Source organism: Pelophylax lessonae, assembly GCF_965119305.1.
Source record: "Pelophylax lessonae genome assembly, chromosome: 4".
Classification (NCBI taxonomy): domain Eukaryota; kingdom Metazoa; phylum Chordata; class Amphibia; order Anura; family Ranidae; genus Pelophylax; species Pelophylax lessonae.
The window spans coordinates 470,600,811-470,622,633 of record NC_138771.1 but is presented as its reverse complement, the minus strand read 5'-3'; the positions used below and the strand labels follow the sequence as shown (position 1 = coordinate 470,622,633).

At 41.3% G+C, this 21,823-nt stretch overlaps 1 protein-coding gene across 4 annotated transcripts in view; it reads right to left on the bottom strand.

Moving 5' to 3' along the window:
- RFX4 (regulatory factor X4) overlaps nucleotides 1-21,823 on the bottom strand; it is a 131,379-nt gene that overhangs the window by 3,785 nt on the left and 105,771 nt on the right. For 3 of the 4 annotated variants that reach the window (XM_082256639.1, XM_082256638.1, XM_082256641.1), the window contains 3 exons: nucleotides 21,578-21,733; nucleotides 5,470-5,629; nucleotides 4,813-4,951 (listed from right to left, as the gene is read on the bottom strand). In XM_082256639.1, coding sequence (XP_082112765.1) covers nucleotides 4,813-4,951; nucleotides 5,470-5,629; nucleotides 21,578-21,733 — 455 coding nt within the window. The remainder of the gene's footprint in view (nucleotides 1-4,812; nucleotides 4,952-5,469; nucleotides 5,630-21,577; nucleotides 21,734-21,823) is intronic. The other variant, XM_082256640.1, reaches the window with a different exon arrangement.

The window sequence follows — 21,823 nt, the reverse complement described above, 5'->3', positions numbered from 1 at the left end:
GCAGTATTTCAACATGATAGCAACCCCAAACACACCTACAAGATGACCACAGCCTTGCTAAAGAAGCTGAGTAAAGGTGATGGATTGACCAAGCATGTCTCCAGACCTAAACCCTATTGAGCATTTATGGGGCATCCTCAAATGGAAGGTGGAGGAGCGCAAGGCCTCTAACATCCACCAGCTCAGCGATATCGTCATGGAGGAGTGGAAGAGGACTCCAGTGGCATCCTGTGAAGCTCTGGTGAATTCCATGTCCAAAAGGGTTAAGGCAGTGCTGGAAAATAATGGTGGCTACTCATAATATTGACGCTTTTGGCTAGGGATGTAACGATATCGAAGATATCGCGATATCGTATCGTCGTGGTCGTCTCAATATCGTCGTGGTCGTGTCTTGATATCGTCATGGTTGGGTTACAATATTAAAAGGACAGGTGTCCGTCAAAAAGCAAGAGGAATAAACACAGTCCCGCGGAACAAATCATTGTTCACTACATAGACCAGAGTTTAAGGATTTTTTTTACTGTTTTTTTTTTTTTTTCTTGCAATGTAGATATTTTGATCTTTCTGATGAAAAACGTGAACATAAGCTAAATGATAGGTCAGTGTTTTTTTTAAAGGCTTTTTGACTGACTATTTTATTTAAGTTTAAGTTATGTTACTAAATACCAGCTTTAAAAGGCTGCCTTTATTTGCCTTGCACATTTAAACCTGACTTAACTTGATCTTTGTTTGCACTTAAAGGGAATTGCCTATTGTTTGTTTACAATTGTTCTAGCTGCTTCTTAACTTGAACATTGCACAGAAGAATCAGTTATGCAACCAAATATTACTATACAGAATATTGATGTTCCTGACTACAACTTGCACTTTAAAAGCACTATGTGATCAGTGTTTTATGTTGTCATGGATCCATAAATACAACAATAAATTGCCTGTTGACTGGCAAAAGCAGAATAAATGTCGGTATTTTTTCGCTATTATCATCACAAACACTATCATGAGCTATTTAACAATACCATGAGCTTTTCCACAATATCGCAATAAATATCGTACCGTGAGGTCAATATAGAAATTGTATCGTACCGTGAGATTTTGATATCGTTACATCCCTACTTTTGGCCCAATTTGAACATTGTCACCTAGGGGTGTATTCACTTTTGTTGCCAGTGGTTTAGACATTATTGGCTGTGTGTTGAGTAATTTTGTGGGGACAGCAAATTTACACTGTTTTACAAGCTGTACACTAGCTACTTTACATTGTAGCAAAGTGTAATTTCTTCAGTGTTGTCAAATGAAAAGATTTAATAAAATATTTACAAAAATGTGAGGGGTGTACTCACTTTTGTGAAATACTGTGTGTGTGTGTATACAGTGCCTTGCGAAAGTATTCGGCCCCCTTGAACTTTGCGACCTTTTGCCACATTTCAGGCTTCAAACAGAAAGATATAAAACTGTAATTTTTTGTGAAGAATCAACAAGTGGGACACAATCATGAAGTGGAACGAAATTTATTGGATATTTCAAACTTTGTTAACAAATAAAAAACTGAAAAATTTGGGCGTGCAAAATTATTCAGCCCCTTTACTTTCAGTGCAGCAAATTCATTCCAGAAGTTCAGTGAGGATCTCTGAATGATCCAATGTTGACCTAAATGACTAATGATGATAAATAGAATCCATCTGTGTGTAATCAAGTCTCTGTATAAATACACCTGCACTGTGATAGTCTCAGAGGTCCGTTTAAAGCGCAGAGAGCATCATGAAGAACAAGGAACACACCAGGCAGGTCCAAGATACTGTTGTGGAGAAGTTTAAAGCTGGATTTGGATACAAAAAGATTTCCCAAGCTTTAAACATCCCAAGGAGCACTGTGCAAGCGATAATATTGAAATGGAAGGAGTATCAGACCACTGCAAATCTACGAAGACCTGGCCGTCCCTCTAAACTTTCAGCTCATATAAGGAGAAGACTGATCAGAGATGCAGCCAAGAGGCCCATGATCACTCTGTATGAACTGCAGAGATTTACAGCTGAGGTGGGAGACTCTGTCCATAGGACAACAATCAGTCGTATACTGCACAAATCTGGCCTTTATGAAAGAGTGGCAAGAAGAAAGCCATTTCTTAAAGATATCCATAAAAAGTGTCGTTTAAAGTTTGACACAAGCCACCTGGGAGACACACCAAACATGTGGAAGAAGGTGCTCTGGTCAGATGAAACCAATATCGAACTTTTTGGCAACAATGCAAAATGTTATTTTTGGCGTAAAAGCAACACAGCTCATCACCCTGAGCACACCATCCCCACTGTCAAACACGGTGGTGGCAGCATCATGGTTTGGGTCTGCTTTTCTTCAGCAGGGACAGGGAAGATGGTTAAAATTGATGGGAAGATGGATGGAGCCAAATACAGGACCATTCTGGAAGAAAACCTGATGGAGTCTGCAAAAGACCTGAGACTGGGACGGAGATTTGTCTTCCAACAAGACAATGATCCAAAACATAAAGCAAAATCTACAATGGAATGGTTCACAAATAAACATATCCAGGTGTTAGAATGGCCAAGTCAAAGTCCAGACCTGAATCCAATCGAGAATCTATGGAAAGAACTGAAAACTGCTGTTCACAAACGCTCTCCATCCAATCTCACTGAGCTCAAGCTGTTTTGCAAGGAGGAATGGGCAAAAATTTCAGTCTCTCGATGTGCAAAACTGATAGAGACATACCCCAAGCGACTTACAGCTGTAATCACAGCAAAAGGTGGCGCTACAAAGTATTAACTTAAGGGGGCTGAATAATTTTACATGCCCAATTTTTCAGTTTTTTATTTAACAAAGTTTGAAATATCCAATAGATTTAGTTCCACTTCATGTCTGCGTCCCACTTGTTGTTGATTCTTCACCAAAAAATACAGTTTTATATCTTTATGTTTAAAGCCTGAAATGTGGCAAAAGGTCGCAAAGTTCAAGGGGGCCGAATACTTTCGCAAGGCACTGTATGTATGTATGTATATATATATATATATATATATATATATATATATATACATATACATACATACATACATACATACATACATACATACATACATACATACATACACACACACACACACACACACACACACACACACACACACACACACACAGCATATACATACATACACACAGTATATAAAATGGGAATATTGAAGTAGTTTGGTATGAGATTATGAGAATCTGGTTCTTTCCAAATACACCTCTTTTGAGAATAAGGAGGGTGTATAGGGAGTTGACTTTTCCTGGAAAGACGTTTGTTCTGTGCGTAACAGACTGAACCATACCCCCACTTCCTCCTACTATTTTGTTTTGAAATATATGTATTGAGGGCTGTCTTTCCTGTAAAGCTTCATTCTAAATGAAGGCTTTAAATAATTAAGATACCTATCTAATATTGAGTACGTCAACATATTTTCATTCTTGTTACCCTGTTCAATTTCTGAAGAATGTTGCTTTTTGGACGTCACTATGTGCCAAGCACTTACAATACAGAACAAATAAAAAGTTGTAATGGAGTTTCCAATAAGGCAAAGTGCATATTTTTTTCTATTTTACAAGATCATTATATTCTAAATTTGAAATATACCAATATTCCACTGAATTAAGCAGTCCCTGTTATTACGCAATAAAGTGGACCAGCATTTGAGGTTGGATTCACCTTTTATGAAAAAAAAAAAAAAAATTAAATTTCTGCAGTAAAAAAAAATTGCATTTATTTTTATTTTTTTCACAGAAGCCTGTAAAGCATAGTGGATCATGAGCGCAATGTCGGGCTCCTGCAGACTCCCTCCAGCTCTCTGCTCGTACCTCTGTGCTGGAGAAGGTGTCAATGGACTACCAGTGATCACAACACATGTATTCCATTAAAAACTACAAGTCCTTCTGCCGCTTGTAGTTCAAAACTTAACAGAATTCTGTGATTGAATAACACAGCTGTGCAGGCAGAGCTTGGCTGTGTTCATATATGTCTGTCGCAAATCAATCCTGATGCCGCCTCTAACCCTGTGATTTGTTGCAACATGCAGATTTTTAGTCTGATCACTAGGGCAGAGGAGACTGAGCAAATGCTTCCCCCTGCCTGTAGCAGACTTATGACGTCATCTCAGCCTAGGCAAAATCACAATTGACTAAATTTTTAACCCTTACCCACTTTACTGCAATTTTATTTTCCTTATGGGGAAACTTTGCATCCCTGACAGGAACTACAGGGAGATCTCCCCATTAGGGACACAGATGGCAATAAAAAAAAAATATATCCTAACCCTTTACCAGCTTTTCTACAACAAAAAATCAAACTTTAGTCTAGATTTGTTGGATGTTGGAAGGGAGAAGTCAGGATCCCAGCATTTCGCCAGAGACAATTCGGTGATTATTTAGCAGAATGTGAAGAATAAAGCCTAGTACACACGGATGACATCGGCCAGTTCAATAGAAACCTACTGACATTCCCCCCGTGCGTACTACAGTTGGGCATGACTGAAAAAAGTCTGCCGATCAGCGCTCTCAATCAGTGGCTGAGAGCGCTGACTGTAGTGTTCTGGAGGGGAGGCCGCCCCCCCCCCCGTCAGAACACAATAGAACAACAGTGGAGGTTGCTGTACTAATGTCGGATAGTTAGTAAGGGGGCTCCCCCTAAGGTGTCAGTTTTTTTTTTTTTTTTTCAGCCCTGCTGGGTTGAACGAAAAAAAACTACTAGTATGTACTCGGCTTTAGTTTTGGGTGGACTGAACCTCTAAATCATAATTGTACAACTGGTAAATAAGCATGACTACGAACCTGGGAGGTGCTTCTGTGGTAGGCTGTATAATGAAGTGGTCCCGTAATTCCAGCCTCGTGGGGTAATGATGTATATTGCGATGCTATTGGATGATGACTCTGATTGCTGTAAGTTCCATAGTTATAGCTTCCTGTATACCTGAAGAAATAAAACAGCAATAAGTGACACATCTGGAGTCATTAAGTTCTGCACTGACTACATAAGTTTTCATTCAAATATATAAAAGGTTATTATTGCACTTGCCACTCCTCCATTATGATACTCTTTTGTACAAGCTGCATTCAAGACCATGGGGTTGATTTACTAAAACTGGAAAGTGAAAAATCTGGTGCAGCTCTGCAAAGAAACCAATCGGCTTCCAGGTTTTTTTTTCTTTTTTTAAAAAAGCTTAATTGAACAAGCTGAAGTTAGAAGCTGATTGGCTACCATGCACAGCTGCACCAGATTTTGGCTCATCTGAAACCTGTACAAGTTAAATGGAAAAGGCTTCCAGGAGGATGCATAAAAATGCATACCTTTTTTTTCATGCATAAAAAACACAGCATGCCCCCCATCCATACAGTAAGAATCAATCAATTCAGGCTCTATTGTTAGCCAAAACTATGCAATTTTTGGAGAAAATTACCCTTTGGAGGTGATTTAATAGTTTTACTTACCCAGGTTCTTCTCGATGCGGATAAACAGGTATTCGATGCGTGACAGAAGGGGACATGTGGGCGCTCCTCATACACGGGACTTGCTGGGGGCTCTCAGGAGGTCCATTAGCAGCTGTGGTGACAGTGTAGGTTAGAGACCATGTATATGACTGCATTGTACCTACAGAAATGAAGCCGGGAATCACATTACACAGCAATACTTGTTTCATCTTCAGAATCAAAACTTAAAGGACCGCTGTCATTTTTACAAAAAAGGGATGGATGTTTCATGAGCCAACGAGCCAATTTGTTTTCTAGAGTTCAAGGTATCCATCTCCAAGTTAAACGGCTAGTTTTAATGTAAGCAATTTGCAAATCTATTTAGTGTCCCATTACTTAAGAGTTAATTAAGATTCTGGGAAAGAGTAACAATAATTAAATTAAAGCTGCTTTGAACGTTCAGTTACCATCACAAATACATTGGTGCATCAAAACATAGACATAGTCCATAGAGGATGCGAATTCCCCCATCAACTAGACAGTGCTGACATTGGAATCCGTTCCAGCTGAGACATTGTATTCTCCTGGTGGGGGGCTGAGGGGTGCGCGGCAAGACCGTGATAATTGCTAGTGGCTATACTAGCCTCTAGCGAAAATCACAAGTAAAATCCAGCGTCTATGGCCGGTCTAATAGTTAATTGTTTTTCTGAAGCAGCTACAGCCTGTAAAAAATCCTGACCCCTGCCAGCATACTGCAGAGTGGGACCCTTTGCTCTCTATGTGGAAATTGTCAATGTCCTACGCACTCCCTAATAAGTCAAACCTATATCTCTAAAATCAGCAAAGCTCATGCCCCCACTGATTGAAAAGCTTTACTTCTGACTCACAAGGGATGTGTCATACCTCTGCACAGAGACCACTGCTTCCTCAAAGAAAGCAAGGGTTCTAGTCTGCAGCATGCTGGCAGGGGACAGGATTTTCTATTCAGACTGTGGCTGATTTTTAAAGAAAACAAACAGTAAGACTTTGCACCCCTTTTTGTTTTGATGTACCTGGAATACATTCAGCCAGTTTAAACTGAACGTTCTTTTGGGAATAAATACAGATATATTGTTTCTCACATATCAGTAGCAAGAGTATATTTGCCTAACACAACATGCTCATGCAAGTATACATATACAAAGATTCATATTATTCCACACATTATCACACAGTGCAACTACTAGCACAGGTCATGGTATATGTGGCCATACTTAGGACCTGAATATAGTGCAGGCAAGGGTTCATAGTGCCACTCTGTGACTGTCTGCATCCTATTGCAAAGATTTCCCTTTACTTCCTGTCTTGGATATGAAACAGGAATCCAGAGGAAACCTCTTCAAAGTGAGGAGAAATCCCTTCTTAGGCAGTCGTCACTGGAACAGGTGTCCTTATTGGAAGACTACTCCTCACCTCCTGATCTGGTGACAACTTTAAGAGTTTGGATTTCCCTTCACTTTCTCTTTCCTTGACAATAGTGATCCATACAAATGGAGGGGTGAATCTACCCAGCAGGGAAAAAGACGCCAATACAAATCTGGCAGAGCTTCTAAAAGAAAAAAACAATATATTAAAAGAGAAGTAATGCCAAAGCTTTTTTTAGCCAAACTTTTTCTGTGGGTCACAGGAGTGCTCCTACTTATGCTTTGTGACCCAGAATCCACCAAAATTGGGCTAAAGCTTGCTGTTAACTGAGGTAGCAGAACTTCTCCAGGCTCTAGAAGGATGTCGACCACATTGTCAGGATCCACCCAGCTGGGTCCTTTGGACAGCTGTCTTTATTTCTCAGCATGCGTCTGAGAGTCAGAGTCAACTATGCCCGCCCCATTCCAGTCCGGCGCTCCAGTGAGCGCTGGGGGGGGGGGGGAAGAGTCGACAGCAGGTGACTGACAGTCACTGCTCTTCGCTCAGAGGAGTTTAAGAACTGAGCTATCAGCGGTCATGAGATTGCTCAGTTCTTGGTCTTAAGCCAGCCATAGAGCGGTTTAGCATGGACCGGGCTAGATTTAAACCATCTAAGGACAGGCTGATCTATCAATCAACTTGGGTACAACCAGCAAGTCGGATTTTTACATGCGATTATTGCAAGATGCTATAGCGGCTAGCAATAATCACTGTGTTCTCATGGCAGGGGCGACTCCCTGCACCCCCACCCAGAAGAACACAGTAGCTTCACGGGAGGGATTCAACACAGCCAGTGTTGATAGGGGAATCAAGCAATTTTCTTTCCTGCAAACCGTGGTTGCAGAATAGAAAATCGCACCATCTATGGCCTGCCTAAAGCTGGATACACACTATCCAACTTTTGTGGTTAGATTTCCTTCAGATTTACCTTTTTCTATGTAGTGCAAGGGCCTGCCAGATTCCATACAAATTGAAAGTGTTTAGGTTTGACCTCATATTATATGGTTTTGGTAAGTCTAAAGGAAAAAGTCTTCAGAAAATCTTATAGTGTGTATGGCCCTTTAGGCCCTGTTCACACCTGAGCGTTTTCAGCTTGTAAAACGCTCATCTCTGAAGTTCCAAAAGGCCCAACAAGCAAAATCCCAATTATCTCAATGGCCCCAGTTCACATATTCGCTTTTTGTCGCCCGAAGCTCAAAAAGTACATGCGCTTCTTTTGTGGCAGATTACAAGCGTTTTTAGTAAGATGTCAATGCCTGCCTCCAAACACCTGCACAAAATGCCTGAAAATGACACGCTCAGGTGTGAATGAAGCCTTAGAGCCGGCAAGGGACAGCGAGATACTGCAAGATATAGGAGAGTATGTACTGTATGTTTTTCTTTTTTTTTTTTTTAGTAAAGTTTACCAATGTTTTCTTTTAAACAAATTAATACAGCTCGGTATTCAAAAGTTTTCTTTTGAATACTGTGCTGTATTAATTTATGAATTTTATATCTCCCAGGAGTTCAGCTTTAAAACAAAACATCACATATTCAAATATAATGAATTTGGGTAAAGTTTAACTTTCCAATCTGCAGTATTTGATTACAATTGAGTAACACCCGTATCTATTGAAAATCTATTGTCTCAGCATTTTCCTTCAGGAAAGATTTTGTAGTGTGGACCACCCAGTTTGTTAGCTCATTAGTATTTGTTTATGTAAATGAACCAGGGAGAAATGTGAACCAAGTCAAACAAAAGATGCAAGACGAGCAATCATTTGCATTGCTTTACAGAATTTTTAGTGAGTACAGACTGCTACTTCTAGACTGCAAGCCAACCAGAACAGCCAGTAGCAATGGTTTGCATGAAAGCTTCCCAAAGCAATTGTTGTTACTATCTAATCGCAGTTAGCTAAGTTGCAGATCACAATGGCCATTGCGCTGCCAAAGATCACAGAGAGTTAAAAACACAGGACAATACCCAAGTTTACCTGCGTGCACAGACTTTTTTTTTGGAGAGAAAATGAGACTCAAGATACAGAAGCATAGAATTAATCAAAAATACAAAAAAATATTTTTAATTAAAATATTCATTGCAGCTGGGAATTTGTAGACAGAGGGGAACCTCTGTCATTTGGAGGATTGAGTCCCAACTACAAGGAACTTTTTTCATGCATGCTACAACCAAGAATTGGTCCTCATTAGGGATGAGCAGAGCAATTCCAGAGAAACTTATTCAATCACAGAAGTAAAAAATCCCAATTTAGAGTGTGCTTAGAGTGGTTTTGTTTCTTTCATTTAGCCCCGGTTCACACTAGGGCGACCTGTGAGGCGACCTGGTCGCCGCAGGTCGCCTCCCATAGGAAAGCTGCGGACCCGTTCTAATAGGAGCGACACAAGTCGCTCCGACCTAGAAAAAGGGTCCGAAGCTTCTTTGGGGCGACCAGGAGGCGACCGCCATAGACTTCAATGTTATGAAGTCCGTGGCGGCCGCTCCGAGGTCGCGGCGCACTGCTCGCACCGCGATCTCGGAGGTCGCCCCTGAAAGTAGCGTCGCTCCTATGTGAACCGGCGCTTAGTGTTTGCGTATATTTAATTGTTTACTGTGGCTTTAATTGTTTTACTTTACTTTTTTTTTGCTAAATGTTTTTGGCCTGTGAAAATTATTTTAATATTGAGGCTAATGAGAGGCCATTTGTTGACACAAAAATAGCCCAGGATAGTTGAAATCAGCTCCTGTAAGACTGAGCCCCCGTTTACATCGGGCCAATTTGACATGCGATTTGACATGTCAAATCGGAGCCTATTGCCGGCAACGGCACCGTCCAAGTCGGTGCGATGCCAACTTTGCCGTGCTGCACCGCACTGATTTCCAAAAGTAGTTCCCGCACTACTTTTGGTGACTTCAGGGCAATTTTTAGTAGACATCAGTGCATGAACCTGCACAGATGTCTTTCAAATCGCCCCCGAAGTCGGACTGAAATGCGGGTTTGAAATTGTGCGAGTTCATCTGAACTCGCACAATTTCAAACCCTCCCTCAGTGTGAACGAGGGCTTAGAGAGCATTTAAATCCCAATGAGCCCTTAAAAAGCACCAAAATCCAGCTTAGGGCTGGTTCATATCATTTTTACTGGGCTGCAATGGGCAAGTCCACAAGCCAAGTAAAGTCAATTTGTCTTGTTGCCTTTACTCCATTGCAGTGGTGTGTGTCCTGAAATAAGTATGTATTCAGTACTTATTTTCAGTGAGCATGTTGTGATGCAAACTATCACATCTAAATGCTGCTGCAGGTAATGGAGCTGAATGAAATGTCACTGGTAATATCAGCACTGCTGCTTCCAGCACACTCCAGCGGCCGTGCATTCAGTACGGCTTGCTGGTGTGAATGCACCCTTAAGCCCCGTACACACGTACCGATCGTCGGCCGAACGATTGCCCGTCTTTTGTCCAGGGCTGTCGGTGTCTGTTGAAAAGTGCAAAAGACTGCACAAGAATTTTGTCCGCCGACTACAGCCGACTGCAGAAGTGATGTCATGTAATGGTTAACTTTCCCTGTGTTTTTTCTTTTCTGAGCATGCCCAGTCTTGCAAATCTGCGGTCTATCGGCCGAAATCTGTACTGACTGGAGAACAATCGACCGCTCTGGTGTCGGCATACAAAAATTTTAATGCTTGCATGACAGATTCTTTTCGGCCGAATGTGCGCTGTCGGCTGTCGGAGGCATCATACTAACAAGCCTACAATCGGCAGATCGGTCGTCGGCCGAAGCTTTTCGGCCGACGATCATTACGTGTGTACGGGCCTTTGAAGTAAACATTCATCTTTGTAAAAAAATTCTTCCAGCCCCCCATCTTAGCCCTTTCATTGAACACAGCTGGATCCCCTTCCCCCTGAACAGGTCCATACTCACCTTTTCTGATGGCTGTAGCCTCCCATGCTGTCTGCAGGCTGGCCAATAAAGATGTCGTACCATCCTTGATTGCTGTGGAGCACTTTGGGCAGGAGAGCGCATCGACAGGTGCCTTCAAAATTTCCCCAAAATCTCCTAATGCCCCCAGAAATGTTAGTACATTTGAAAATTCCCAGTTTAGCTTTCAAGTCATTCCTAGTCTTTGACTGATCACAAGTCTTGTATAGATTAATTCAAGGCAAATTACTTTAAAGTAGAACTCATATACTGATACCTTCCCTGGGGTTCCCTTCTGCTTCATTCTTCTGTTAGAATTATGAGTACAAACCTTCAGTATAATACTCATTAGAGCGCCTAAGCACTGCATTTTGGGAAGTAAGGAAAGAGGTCACATGCACCACCATAATTAGAAGCACCAGGTACTTTACAAGGATGGTGAGTAACGGTCGGGAGAGTTGTCCATTTAACAGAAATTTTGCCTACCTTGTGCTGTACATGCAAGCGCTTATAGCAGGACAATTAAGCAGGCCTATATAACAAGTGGTTAAAGCTCATGGTTTAGTGTGGCCCCTAACCACACCAAAAGGGCTGCATGTAATATTCAGTGAATGTAGGAGTTTTTGGAGATTGAAAGACATTTTTAAGCCAGAGGCATATTTCATGGGATTGCTAGAGAACATGACTATTTCTACCTCTGTTCATCTTTTACAAAAAATATTAAATGCACATATTTTTTTGAAGGTAAAAAAATGTACATTTATTATTTTTGAAAAGGGGAGCCTGTAAGGCATTGCACCCACAATCAGCAGATCATGGGTACAATTCATGGATCCTATAGGCACTCAGTAAGCTGTCTGAACGTACCTTGTGTGGGCAGGAAGTTACTGAACAGCAGGAAGAATCAATATATTTTGAGAGCGCTCACCAGTGTCTTTGCAGTTCATTAAGAACTATGAGCTGTCGTCCACTGAGGCCTACTGTGGATGTATTTCAATCATTCACAGAACTCTGTGAATGAATGACATGGCCATGTTCTAAAAGCTGGGAGGCAGAGGCAGGCATTCGGGTCATGTGATCGGCTGACACAGCAGTCATATGATCGGAAAGTTCCCAATTGCAAGTATGCATTGGGAGTTTTCAGGTCCCAGCAAGGTTGCTACCTCATCCCTTTAAACCCGAACACATATGAATTACACAGGTTTTGAGGCTAATTGAATGCAGATAAGGCACCAAGTGAGTTTAATGACCACCTTAATCAGCCACAGAACCTGTTTAATTAATATGTGTTTGGTTTCAAAGGGATGAGGTACCCTTAGGTACCCGCCGGCTACTGTGCTAGGAGTGCGTAGGGAGATGTTTAGGCCCACCTGCCAAGCAACTGCACATATGCATGTGGCTGGCATTAAGAGGTTAAATTGTGACAGCAAGTGTGGAGAGAAGATCCCCTGCCCACTGTCGGGGGGGGGGGGGGATCAGGGGGAAAGGAGTGGAACATGCTGTTTGTAGGCATACAAATTGGTTGGACTTTAATCGCTGAGTAAATAGGACATTCGAAAGGGCAGGAATTTGTTTCAAGTTTGTCTGCTAGATGGAAAATCAGTATTTACATGTTTCACAGATCATCACCAAAGTGTGCTTTTTAGAGCTCCCTAAGATTTCCTACCAGAAATCTTTTAAAAGGACTTTTCCTTACTGTTTTCAAAGGATTAAACCTGTCTTTGCCTTATCCTCTGACTGCATATCCCACTGGCAAACAAACCTTCTCTTCAGTGGGACAATAGATATGTAGATTGCCAAAGGACCACCATAGTAAAGTCAATTCATTTTTGGAATAGGTTTTTCACATTTCTTAAAATGGACCTGTACTCAGAAAGTGAACATTTTCTATGTTATAGGGAACATCTAGAAATGTTAGTTGTGCCTTAGCAGCACTCTAAATAAATTAGCCTTTTGTCTGGAATGTCTCCTGAAAATTGGCAGTGCACTTCCTGGTATGTGAGGGTGCCTAGGCTCTCCTTTAGATGAAACTTGAAATTGATGACAATTTATTTGTAAATCCATAAATCCATGACAGACAGAAATATCACAGACAGGAGACAAATAGTTGACGCGTTTCATAAATTTACATTTGCTTAATCATAACTACTAGTTATGATTAAGCGAATGTAATTTCGTGAAACGCGTCAACTATTTGTCTCCTGTCTCTGAAATTGTTGTCTGTCATAGATTTATGGATTTACAAATAAATTGTCATCAATTTCAAGTCAGAGTGCAGTCTTTTCATCTTTAGTGGATACATTTGCCAGCATTGCGGATCTGACATGCAACCGACCTCTGATCACTGGATTGTATGCACCTGAGCAGTCTCTCTCCTAAGTATCTTAGGCTCTCCTTTACCTACAGTCTCATTACTGTATATCTGGAGTGAGATCCAAGTGATTCTGACTGCTTCTCTCAGGAGATTTTAAATTGTATTTTGGGATGTTAATGTGCTGTTCACTGTTCTCTTAGCTGAAAGCTCTGACATGAGCAGAACAAGTCATAGTAAGTCAGTATTGGGGAAAAGATTAAATGCATGGAGACCACAGGCAATGCTAATTACTAGGCCTTTGCCCCCTGCTTGACTTTTACACAGCTTCCAGGGTGTTAAAAAAGATTTCTATATGTTTATTGGTGTTAATCATGAAAAACAGCCCATTTGACATGCCCATTAAATATCTATTGTTCAAGATTGCAGATCATGTGTGCTACTGACAATAAAAACTGCATTCCTTCAATGCCCAATATAGAGTATATAATCGGGGCCAAATTTCTGCATACCAAACAGACTGTGGCCTAGGGTAGCAGAGCTGCTATGGCTGGTGGAAGTCTAAACACACATCATGCTAGTGTCAGTATTGTCAGGTTTCAGACTTTCACCCAGCCTGCTAGTGACATCTGACTAGGTCCTCCTTATTGGAAAAGGAGGTGGAAAAAGAAGGTTGGCTTAGACGGCAGAAAGTATCAATCCCCACACGCGGGCCGAATGTTGGGCGGCATTGGCCAGTTCAATAGAAACCGGCCAGCATTCTGCCTGTATGTGCTGCAGCAGGTCCGACAGAAGCCGGCAGTCCATCCAGCCTCTGTCGAAGGGGCATGACCGAAAAAGTTTTGCCAACCAGCTCTCATTCAGCCCTCTCAGCCAATGACGGGAGTGTTCTGGCGGGGGGCCATCCCCCTGTCAGAATGCAATAGGACAGGAGGGGAGATCGCTGTACTAACATTGAATTTTTAGTACAGAGGCCCCAACCTGAGCTGTCAGTTTTTTTCCGCTCAGCCTACGGGGTACACATGGGCCAAATACCTGGAGACATCGGCAGGTTCAATAAAAACCGGCTAATGGTCGGCCCGTGTGTATGCCAGCCGCTCTGGATCCTGATCAGTGCTCTCAGCCAATGGCTGAGAGCCCTGATCATAGTCTTCTGGTGAGGGGGGGGGGGATGTCCCCCTGTCAGAACACAACAGCTCAGCGGGGGAGATTGCTGTACTAATGTCGGATTGTTAGTACAGCGGCCCGACTTGAGCTGACAGTTTTTTCGTTAAACCCACTCATAGTGTGTACCAGGCTTGAAGTCCCCCTTGCATAACAAGGGAAAGGGTAGGCACAATGACATATGTTTAATCAGTTTAATACTTGATCTTTCAAGTAGCTTTTGGTAGATGCTGGAGAGTTAAACCAGAGAACAGTTTTCTATACTGCCTTTCTCAAAAACACTATTGGTGGGATCTATGCACGGAGTTCCTGGGTCTATATGCCTAATGTATGAGGGGTTGGACCTTTTATGTTATATACTGGAGACTGCAACAGGTGGTACCAGAACAGGCCAAGGTAGACGTGAACATTCAAGAACCCTAGGTGGACAGAAACTGAGAGGGGAATTATGACTGGCAGGTCTTGTGTTGGAGTATCTAATACAGCCATACACAGAACAAGAGACTAAGCGGTTTTAGATTTAGACCTAATTTGCCAATATTCAAATCATACCTGGGGGTGGCTTACTGATATCTGCTGAAGAGGGTAAATGGACATACACAGGTATGCAAACAGAAGGGCCAGTGTAAGGTGAAATCCAATTAAAGTGGAATTTCCCCCAAAAGGAGAAGTTCCACTTGTTTACATTCTCCCCCCTCCACTGCCACATTTGGCACTTTTTGGTGGGGGTAGTGGGTACCTGGTTTTGACAGGTAACTCACTCCCACTTCCGGTCAGATTCCACGGCGATCAATGCAGAAGTGCAGCCTCCCCTCCTTCTCCCCGCAGCCTTCTGGGACACATCACAGGTCCCAAAAGACTGTGGGACAATTCGCAAAGCAAAGCGAGGCTCACACATGCGCAGTAGGAAACCAGCTGTCATCTCATTAGGAGCATGCCCCAGCGATGTCAGGCATTCATACAAGCACGTGGGGGCCATACAAACTACTGAGTACCATTTTGAATTGCTGCAATTAAATTTCAGCAAAATGGACTAGCCTGCTGCATCATTTTTTTTTTTCACTTTGATTTTCAGGGTGTCTTTGAACTCAGCCCTCTGTAGGTTGATCATTTTCATTTCCATCAAACGATGTGGCATCCTTTTTTTCCTAACACATTACCCAGTCCATATCAGTATAGATATCCAGCATGATATTTTTCCCCATTGAGATCTGATGTGTTTTCAAAGTGTTCCTTTAATTTTTTTTTAAGCAGTGTATTTAACAAACCTCAATGAGCAAATAAGAGAAGTTCATTGTATGGTTTACATACACTTTACCTCTGCCCAGTCTGATCATCACAAAGATGCTTAGATCTGTTTTATCTCTGGCTTTTGTGTTGTTGTGTGTGGCGACCCTTTGGCTAGCCTTATTCAAAACCACTTGGCATGTTCCTAAATTTAAATCCGGGATTCTGGGGTTAAATGTGCCATTTAATATTCACTGCCTATTTAATGTGTTTGCTTGGTGAACAAGTGGAGCAGAGCAGTTAAACGTCACTGCAAGGGTAAACTGGAGTACAGAATCCCATCACAGTCTAAACAAATGGGCGCAGAGTGTGAGAATGGTGTGGAAGTCCGAGGCAGTAAAGTAGGGGCCCTTTTGGAACTTAGCAAGATAGATGGGTTAAATACAAGCTGTGCGCATTTGTAATGCGGTCAACAATGTCCCATCATAAGCTGTAGGCCAGGCATTGACTGGAGAAGCATACATCAAGCTGCTCTATAAACAGTTCACATGACAATAAAGACCTCCTTGGAATTTAAAGCAGAAGCCCTTTGCCCAAGGGAAAGTTCCAGGACAATAAAAGCAGCCTCCTCCTAGTAAATGGGAGTTGACATTGTACATTTTAAAGATCAGGTATAGTGCAAACTATAGCAAACATTATCCATTCAGAATTTCTTTAGCCTCTTACAGATTATATACACATAGTAAACAGTAAATCTAATAATAATTTCCCAAATATAACCCTTATGATTTAACTAAATAATAAAAATAAGGAAAGAAAGCGAAACCAAATTGTATACAATAGCATTTCCTTTTTATTTTGTTCTATAATATTTTATTTATTTCAGATACTTATATGGCGCCATCAATTTACACAGCGCTTTACATATACATTGTACATTCCCATCATATATATATATATATGTTTTTTTTTTTTTGAGAATTAAACTAGAAGAAGTAAGCTGGTAAGATATAAAGAATTCAAATTGTATGCAAATACTTTTAAAGATAGATGTACACAGGTTACATTTTAAAAGAAAAAGTCCTGCCTACGTGCAAAAACCACAAAATACCTTCCATTAATTTTAGCCCTCATGGACACAGGACATTTTGTTCCTCCCCTTAGCTTAAAAAAACACACCTAAAGTGGCGTTTTGAAAATGCGTTTGGGTGCATTTAGACGCGTTTAGGCACATTAAGCGTTTGGATGTTTATCCATTCTATTGGCTAGAATATGAATTTATTCTGGCCATTGGAATAAATAAAGGCTCAAGCGCTAAATGCGCTTAACTGCATGCATTTAGACACATCTAATGGTTTTTCCACCAAAACGTTCCTTTCCTAAATGCAAAAGTGAAGTGTTTTTTTTCCCTGCCTGTAAACACTCCTTCCTCTGCACACCTGTAAACACCTATGTGTGCATGGACACTAAAGGCCCGTACACACGTACCGATCGTCGGCATACAAACGTCGGTGGACGAAGGATCTGCCGATTGTACGCGTGTTAGTATGGTGCCTCCGACAGATGTCTGCGCACAATCCGCGGACAAAAGTCTTTCGTGCAAACATGAAAATATTTGTATGCCGACACCAGAACGGACGATTGTTCGCCTGTCAGTACACAATTCGGCCGACAGACCGCAGATTTGCAAGACTGGGCATGCTCAGAAAATAGAAAACACAGGGAAAGTTAACCATTACATGACATCACTTCTGCAGTCGGCGGACAAAATTCTTGTGCTGTCCTTGTGCTGTCTTTGCACTTTTCAGCAGACACCGACATCCCGGGGAGAAAAGAGGAACATTTGTAAGCCGACCATCGGTACGTGTGTACGGGGCTTTAGGCTAACATAGATGGACATGTAGAAGCCTAGAAAAACACCTGTCAAGCGCCTCTAACAGTGATGTTTTTAACGTCTGTGTGCATGATGCCTTTTTAGCCAGAAGAGTTTCATTTTTACCCCTCTGATTTAGTTTCACGTTGCTACTGGGTTCTGTTTTGAGGCCAAAGCCTTGCCAGCTGCCATTCTTGTATCAGGTGACAAGTACGGGCACTTTAACTGGAGTAATGGTAGATGCCAGTGCTTATCCATGAAGTCTTGTAAAAAAAGTAAAGCTACTAAGGAGAGGGACACAATACAGGCTTTAAAAGTTTTTAAATGTAATAGCAGACTTCTTGTGGCTGCTGTATTATTGACAAGGACTGGGACTTTTTACGGTATCGTAACTGTTACACTACAAATATATACCACAGTAATATACATTTTTATTTGGTTTTACAGATTAAAAAAAAAAATAAAAGACCAGCTTTACATACCTATTACTGTGCAATAATAACCTAATCTTCATATTCACCAACAATATACAATATATACTGTATATGTCTATAAAAGTCCATAAAATGATGACGTAATGTCTGCATTCAGTCCATGGTCAGTGGTTAACAGTATTTCTAAACACATTTAAAGGAGGAGTTTATATCTTCAGGATATAGCAATTTATATAGTTTTTTTTTGGGGGGGGGGTGGGGACTTTGCTACTTCATGGTTTCTTGTCTTTACTTATCTTGTGGTTACTACACTTAGGCAGAACTTTTATTTTTAAAATTATCCGCTTGCTGACCATACGGCGGGAAGGCAGCTCTGCTGCGCAAGATCAAGGACCTAGTATGTGATCCTGCACTTCTAGGTCTGGGGTGCACATGTGCGCTGCCGGTGACCCGCTCCCGCTGTGATTTTACACAGCAAGAGCTGATCTGCTGGTACCATAGTCTCTGTCTGCCAGCACCCACTGATTATTAGGCAGAGAGCCAGAACGTCGATCTGCTTATGTACACAAGGCAAATCGCCATTCTGTCAGTAGGGAAGGCATTGATACTATGTTCCTGCAAAGCAGGAACATGGATCAATGCCTTCCCCTAGTAAAAGCACCTCCCACACAGTACATAAGCACTGGCTAGGCACACAGGTAACCCTTTGATCGTCCCTGATGTTAACCCTATGCCAGCCAGTGTCATTAGTACAGTGCATATTTTTAGCACTGGTCACTGTATTAGTGTCCCTGGTTCCCAAAAAAGTGTCAAAAGTGTCAGTGTCAGATTTGTCTGCTGCAATATCGCAGTCCCACTATAAGTTGCTAATTGCCTCCATTACTAGTAAAACAATAAATGCATTAAAATGTCATAAATATATCCCATTATTTGTAGACGCCATAACATTTGCGAAAACCAATCAATATACGCCCACTGGGATTTTTTATTACCAAAAATATGTAACCGTATACATATTGGCCTAAATTGATGAAGCAGTTGGATTTTTTACATTTTTTTATTGTATATGTTTTATTGCAGAAAGTAGAAATTTTTTTATTTTTTTTTTATTTTTTCAAAATTGTTGGTCTTTTATTGTTTAATAACACAAAAATAAAAACAGCAGAGGTAACCAAATACCACCAAAAGAAAGCTCCATTTGTGGGACAAAAAAGGTCAATATTATTTGGGTACAGCATCGCCCTGCTGCTCAATTGTCAGTTAAAATAACGCAGTGCTGTATCCCAAAAAATGGCCTGGTCATGAAGGGGGTAAATCTTCCAGAAGTTAAGTGGTTATAAAATAAGGTACAGGCTCACTCCATAAATGTATCAAAATCTAAATGGTTTAAAATGAAGGGGACTAAATGAGGAATAATAATCTCTGATATAAAACTTGCTTCCCATCAACCAATTCCAAATCGGAGTACAGCCAACTTTCAATATTAAAGAAAATCTGGTGTCTGATTATTAGGAAGCGATAAATCACCACTGATAAGATTTCTGGTAAACAGTTCTCCTCTGAGTGCTGTTTTATGTAGCCATGTAGATTGCTTCTCTTAAAGGGTTTGTAAACCTCAGACATGAAATATGAACAAAGCATATCCCTCTATTACAGGTGTCTCCAAACTGCGGTCTCGGGGGCTGGATGCGGTTGCTAGCCTTTATCCAGCGCTTGGATCACTACCAATAATGTAGCACTACTCCTTCTCCTACTGACCACAAACTTTGAGGCCATGTTTATTCTCACTGATGCTAGGCCTGGGACATATTCTATCATCACTGGCCACAATCTGGCTCCACTAAAGACTGAAGGACAGTACACTGGCCCTTTGTTTAAAAAGTTTGGAGACCCCTGCTTTATAGTATGTACCTGTCTCAAGAGCACTAAGTGCCATTTCTGTCTGCTGCTCCATTCCTCTATCAGCATGAATCACTTCTAACAAGTTTTCCTGACACCAAGAGAAAAAAAGTGAACTCAGAAGAACTGAGAATGCCGACTGTAACCTCACAAGACATTGCAAGATTACAGTAACATGAAAGAAAAAGTAAAAGTAAAACAACATTCCCTTTCTATTAATTAAAAAAAAAAAAAAAAGATTAAAGGAGTTGTAAAGTCAGGAAGGTTTCTAAGCATTCTATGCATTAATATAAAAAGCCTTCTGTGTGTAGCAGCCCCCCCCCCCCTCAGCACCCCTAATACTTACCTGTGTCCCTTCTCTGTCCAGCGATGTCCACGAGTCCCTCAGCCTTTCTGAGACTCTCTCTCCTGATTGGCTGACATGCACCCGCGGCACCATTGGCTCACTCAAAGTCAGTGAGCCAATCGGGGGGGAATGGCAGCTCCATGTCTGAATAAACACACGGAGCTGCACCTCGGGTGCCCCCATAGCAAGATGCTTGCTGTGGGGGCACTCAATAGGAGGGAGGGGCTAGGAGCAGGAACGAGGGGCCCGAGAAGAGGAGGATCCGGGCCGCTGTGTGCAAAACCAACTGTACAGAGGAGGTAAGTATAACATGTTTGTCATTAAAAAATAAAATAGACTTTACAATCGCTTGCCCCCCCATGAACAAATACCCCATAACCATACAACATTAAAAGTTTTAATATTTAAACAATAATCAGATATGTTCTTTTTTTTTATCATTAATTCTGCCAGTGAAATGGCTGAACCTGCATCTGCCTTGCATCTATACACCATTCATAAAATTTAAAAATAAATAGAAATAAATCATAAAGAAAAAAAAAGTTAGAGTTAAAACCATATCTTACGATATATATTCTAAATTCCTAACCTGGTCTACCAGTTTTTGGGTGCGTGTAATGAAGTAGTGGATGGGCTGATGTGATTTTCACTGTTGTCTTGGTGGCTCTGAAGGAGGAAGAAGTCAATAAACTTCCTCCTTCCTCCTCAATTCTCAAGCTGATTCTCTTCTCTCTCAGTGATTCTCCATCTTTAGGCTGGAGAAGCTGGAAGGGGGGAATTTTCACAGAGATGGCCAGTGACGTCCTAAGATCTGAGATCGCACCTGCATAAATTAGCCATTTCTGTTACTGTGAAAGACAGCTTTTTTGTGTGCTGGGATGATCAGCAGAGAAATTGTTCTCCTATGATGATCTTCTTTACATAAACCGATTTGAGATGAGCTCCAAGCATCAGGATTATTTCATCTCAGTTTGATAAAGACACCTCTGTTACTTAAAACATATGGAGCTGCTAGCAGGTATGAAGAGCAATGCTTACTGCTATGCCCAAATGCCAGGAACTTTGAACAGACAAGGCTCCAACATTTATTGGTTGTGTTGAACCTTACAGCTCTCTCCTGCCCTGCCCCCAAAATTCTATTTTCCCATCAGTATAATTGGTTGTCTCATGGGCCAACAAGAATATGTGGAGGGGTGGGCACATTCCACTACTATCTTGAAGTTCTAGAGCTTTGCCTGTTCAGAATGGTCCAGCATTCGGCTATATTAGAGGGGAATCAGAGCTGCTAAAGGTTTAGCTGCCTACACTATATACCTGCTACAATCTCACTTCTTTTTTTTTTTTTTTTTTACTTAAGTGACACGCTTTAAGCATCTTATAGACTAAAACAGCTGCAAGCAAAGATTTTGAAAAGTTTTACATATATCTTTATTGCTAGTAGTTCTTGTGTTTTATGAGGTTTACAAATTATGCCAAGACTATGCACAAAAAAGACCAAGTAGGTGCCATATACAAAAAAAGATAGTTTAGATGTTGGCATACCTGTCGTCACCAATGCGACTCCACTGTCTGGAGAATGGTTCCCGGGAGAAGTTGCGGATGGGATTTCAGCTAAAGTTGAAGATGCAGCCGGTGAGAATGGGACCGGAGAGGGTGTAGAAATGGGGGGCTCTGACAGTATCATTTCAGCAGCGTCTTCTAAGAAAAGATAAACAGTGTAAAATAGTTTTCTTTAATACAGATATAATAAGTCATTGTGAACTGCTTTAATTTAAAGTGTGTCTACCC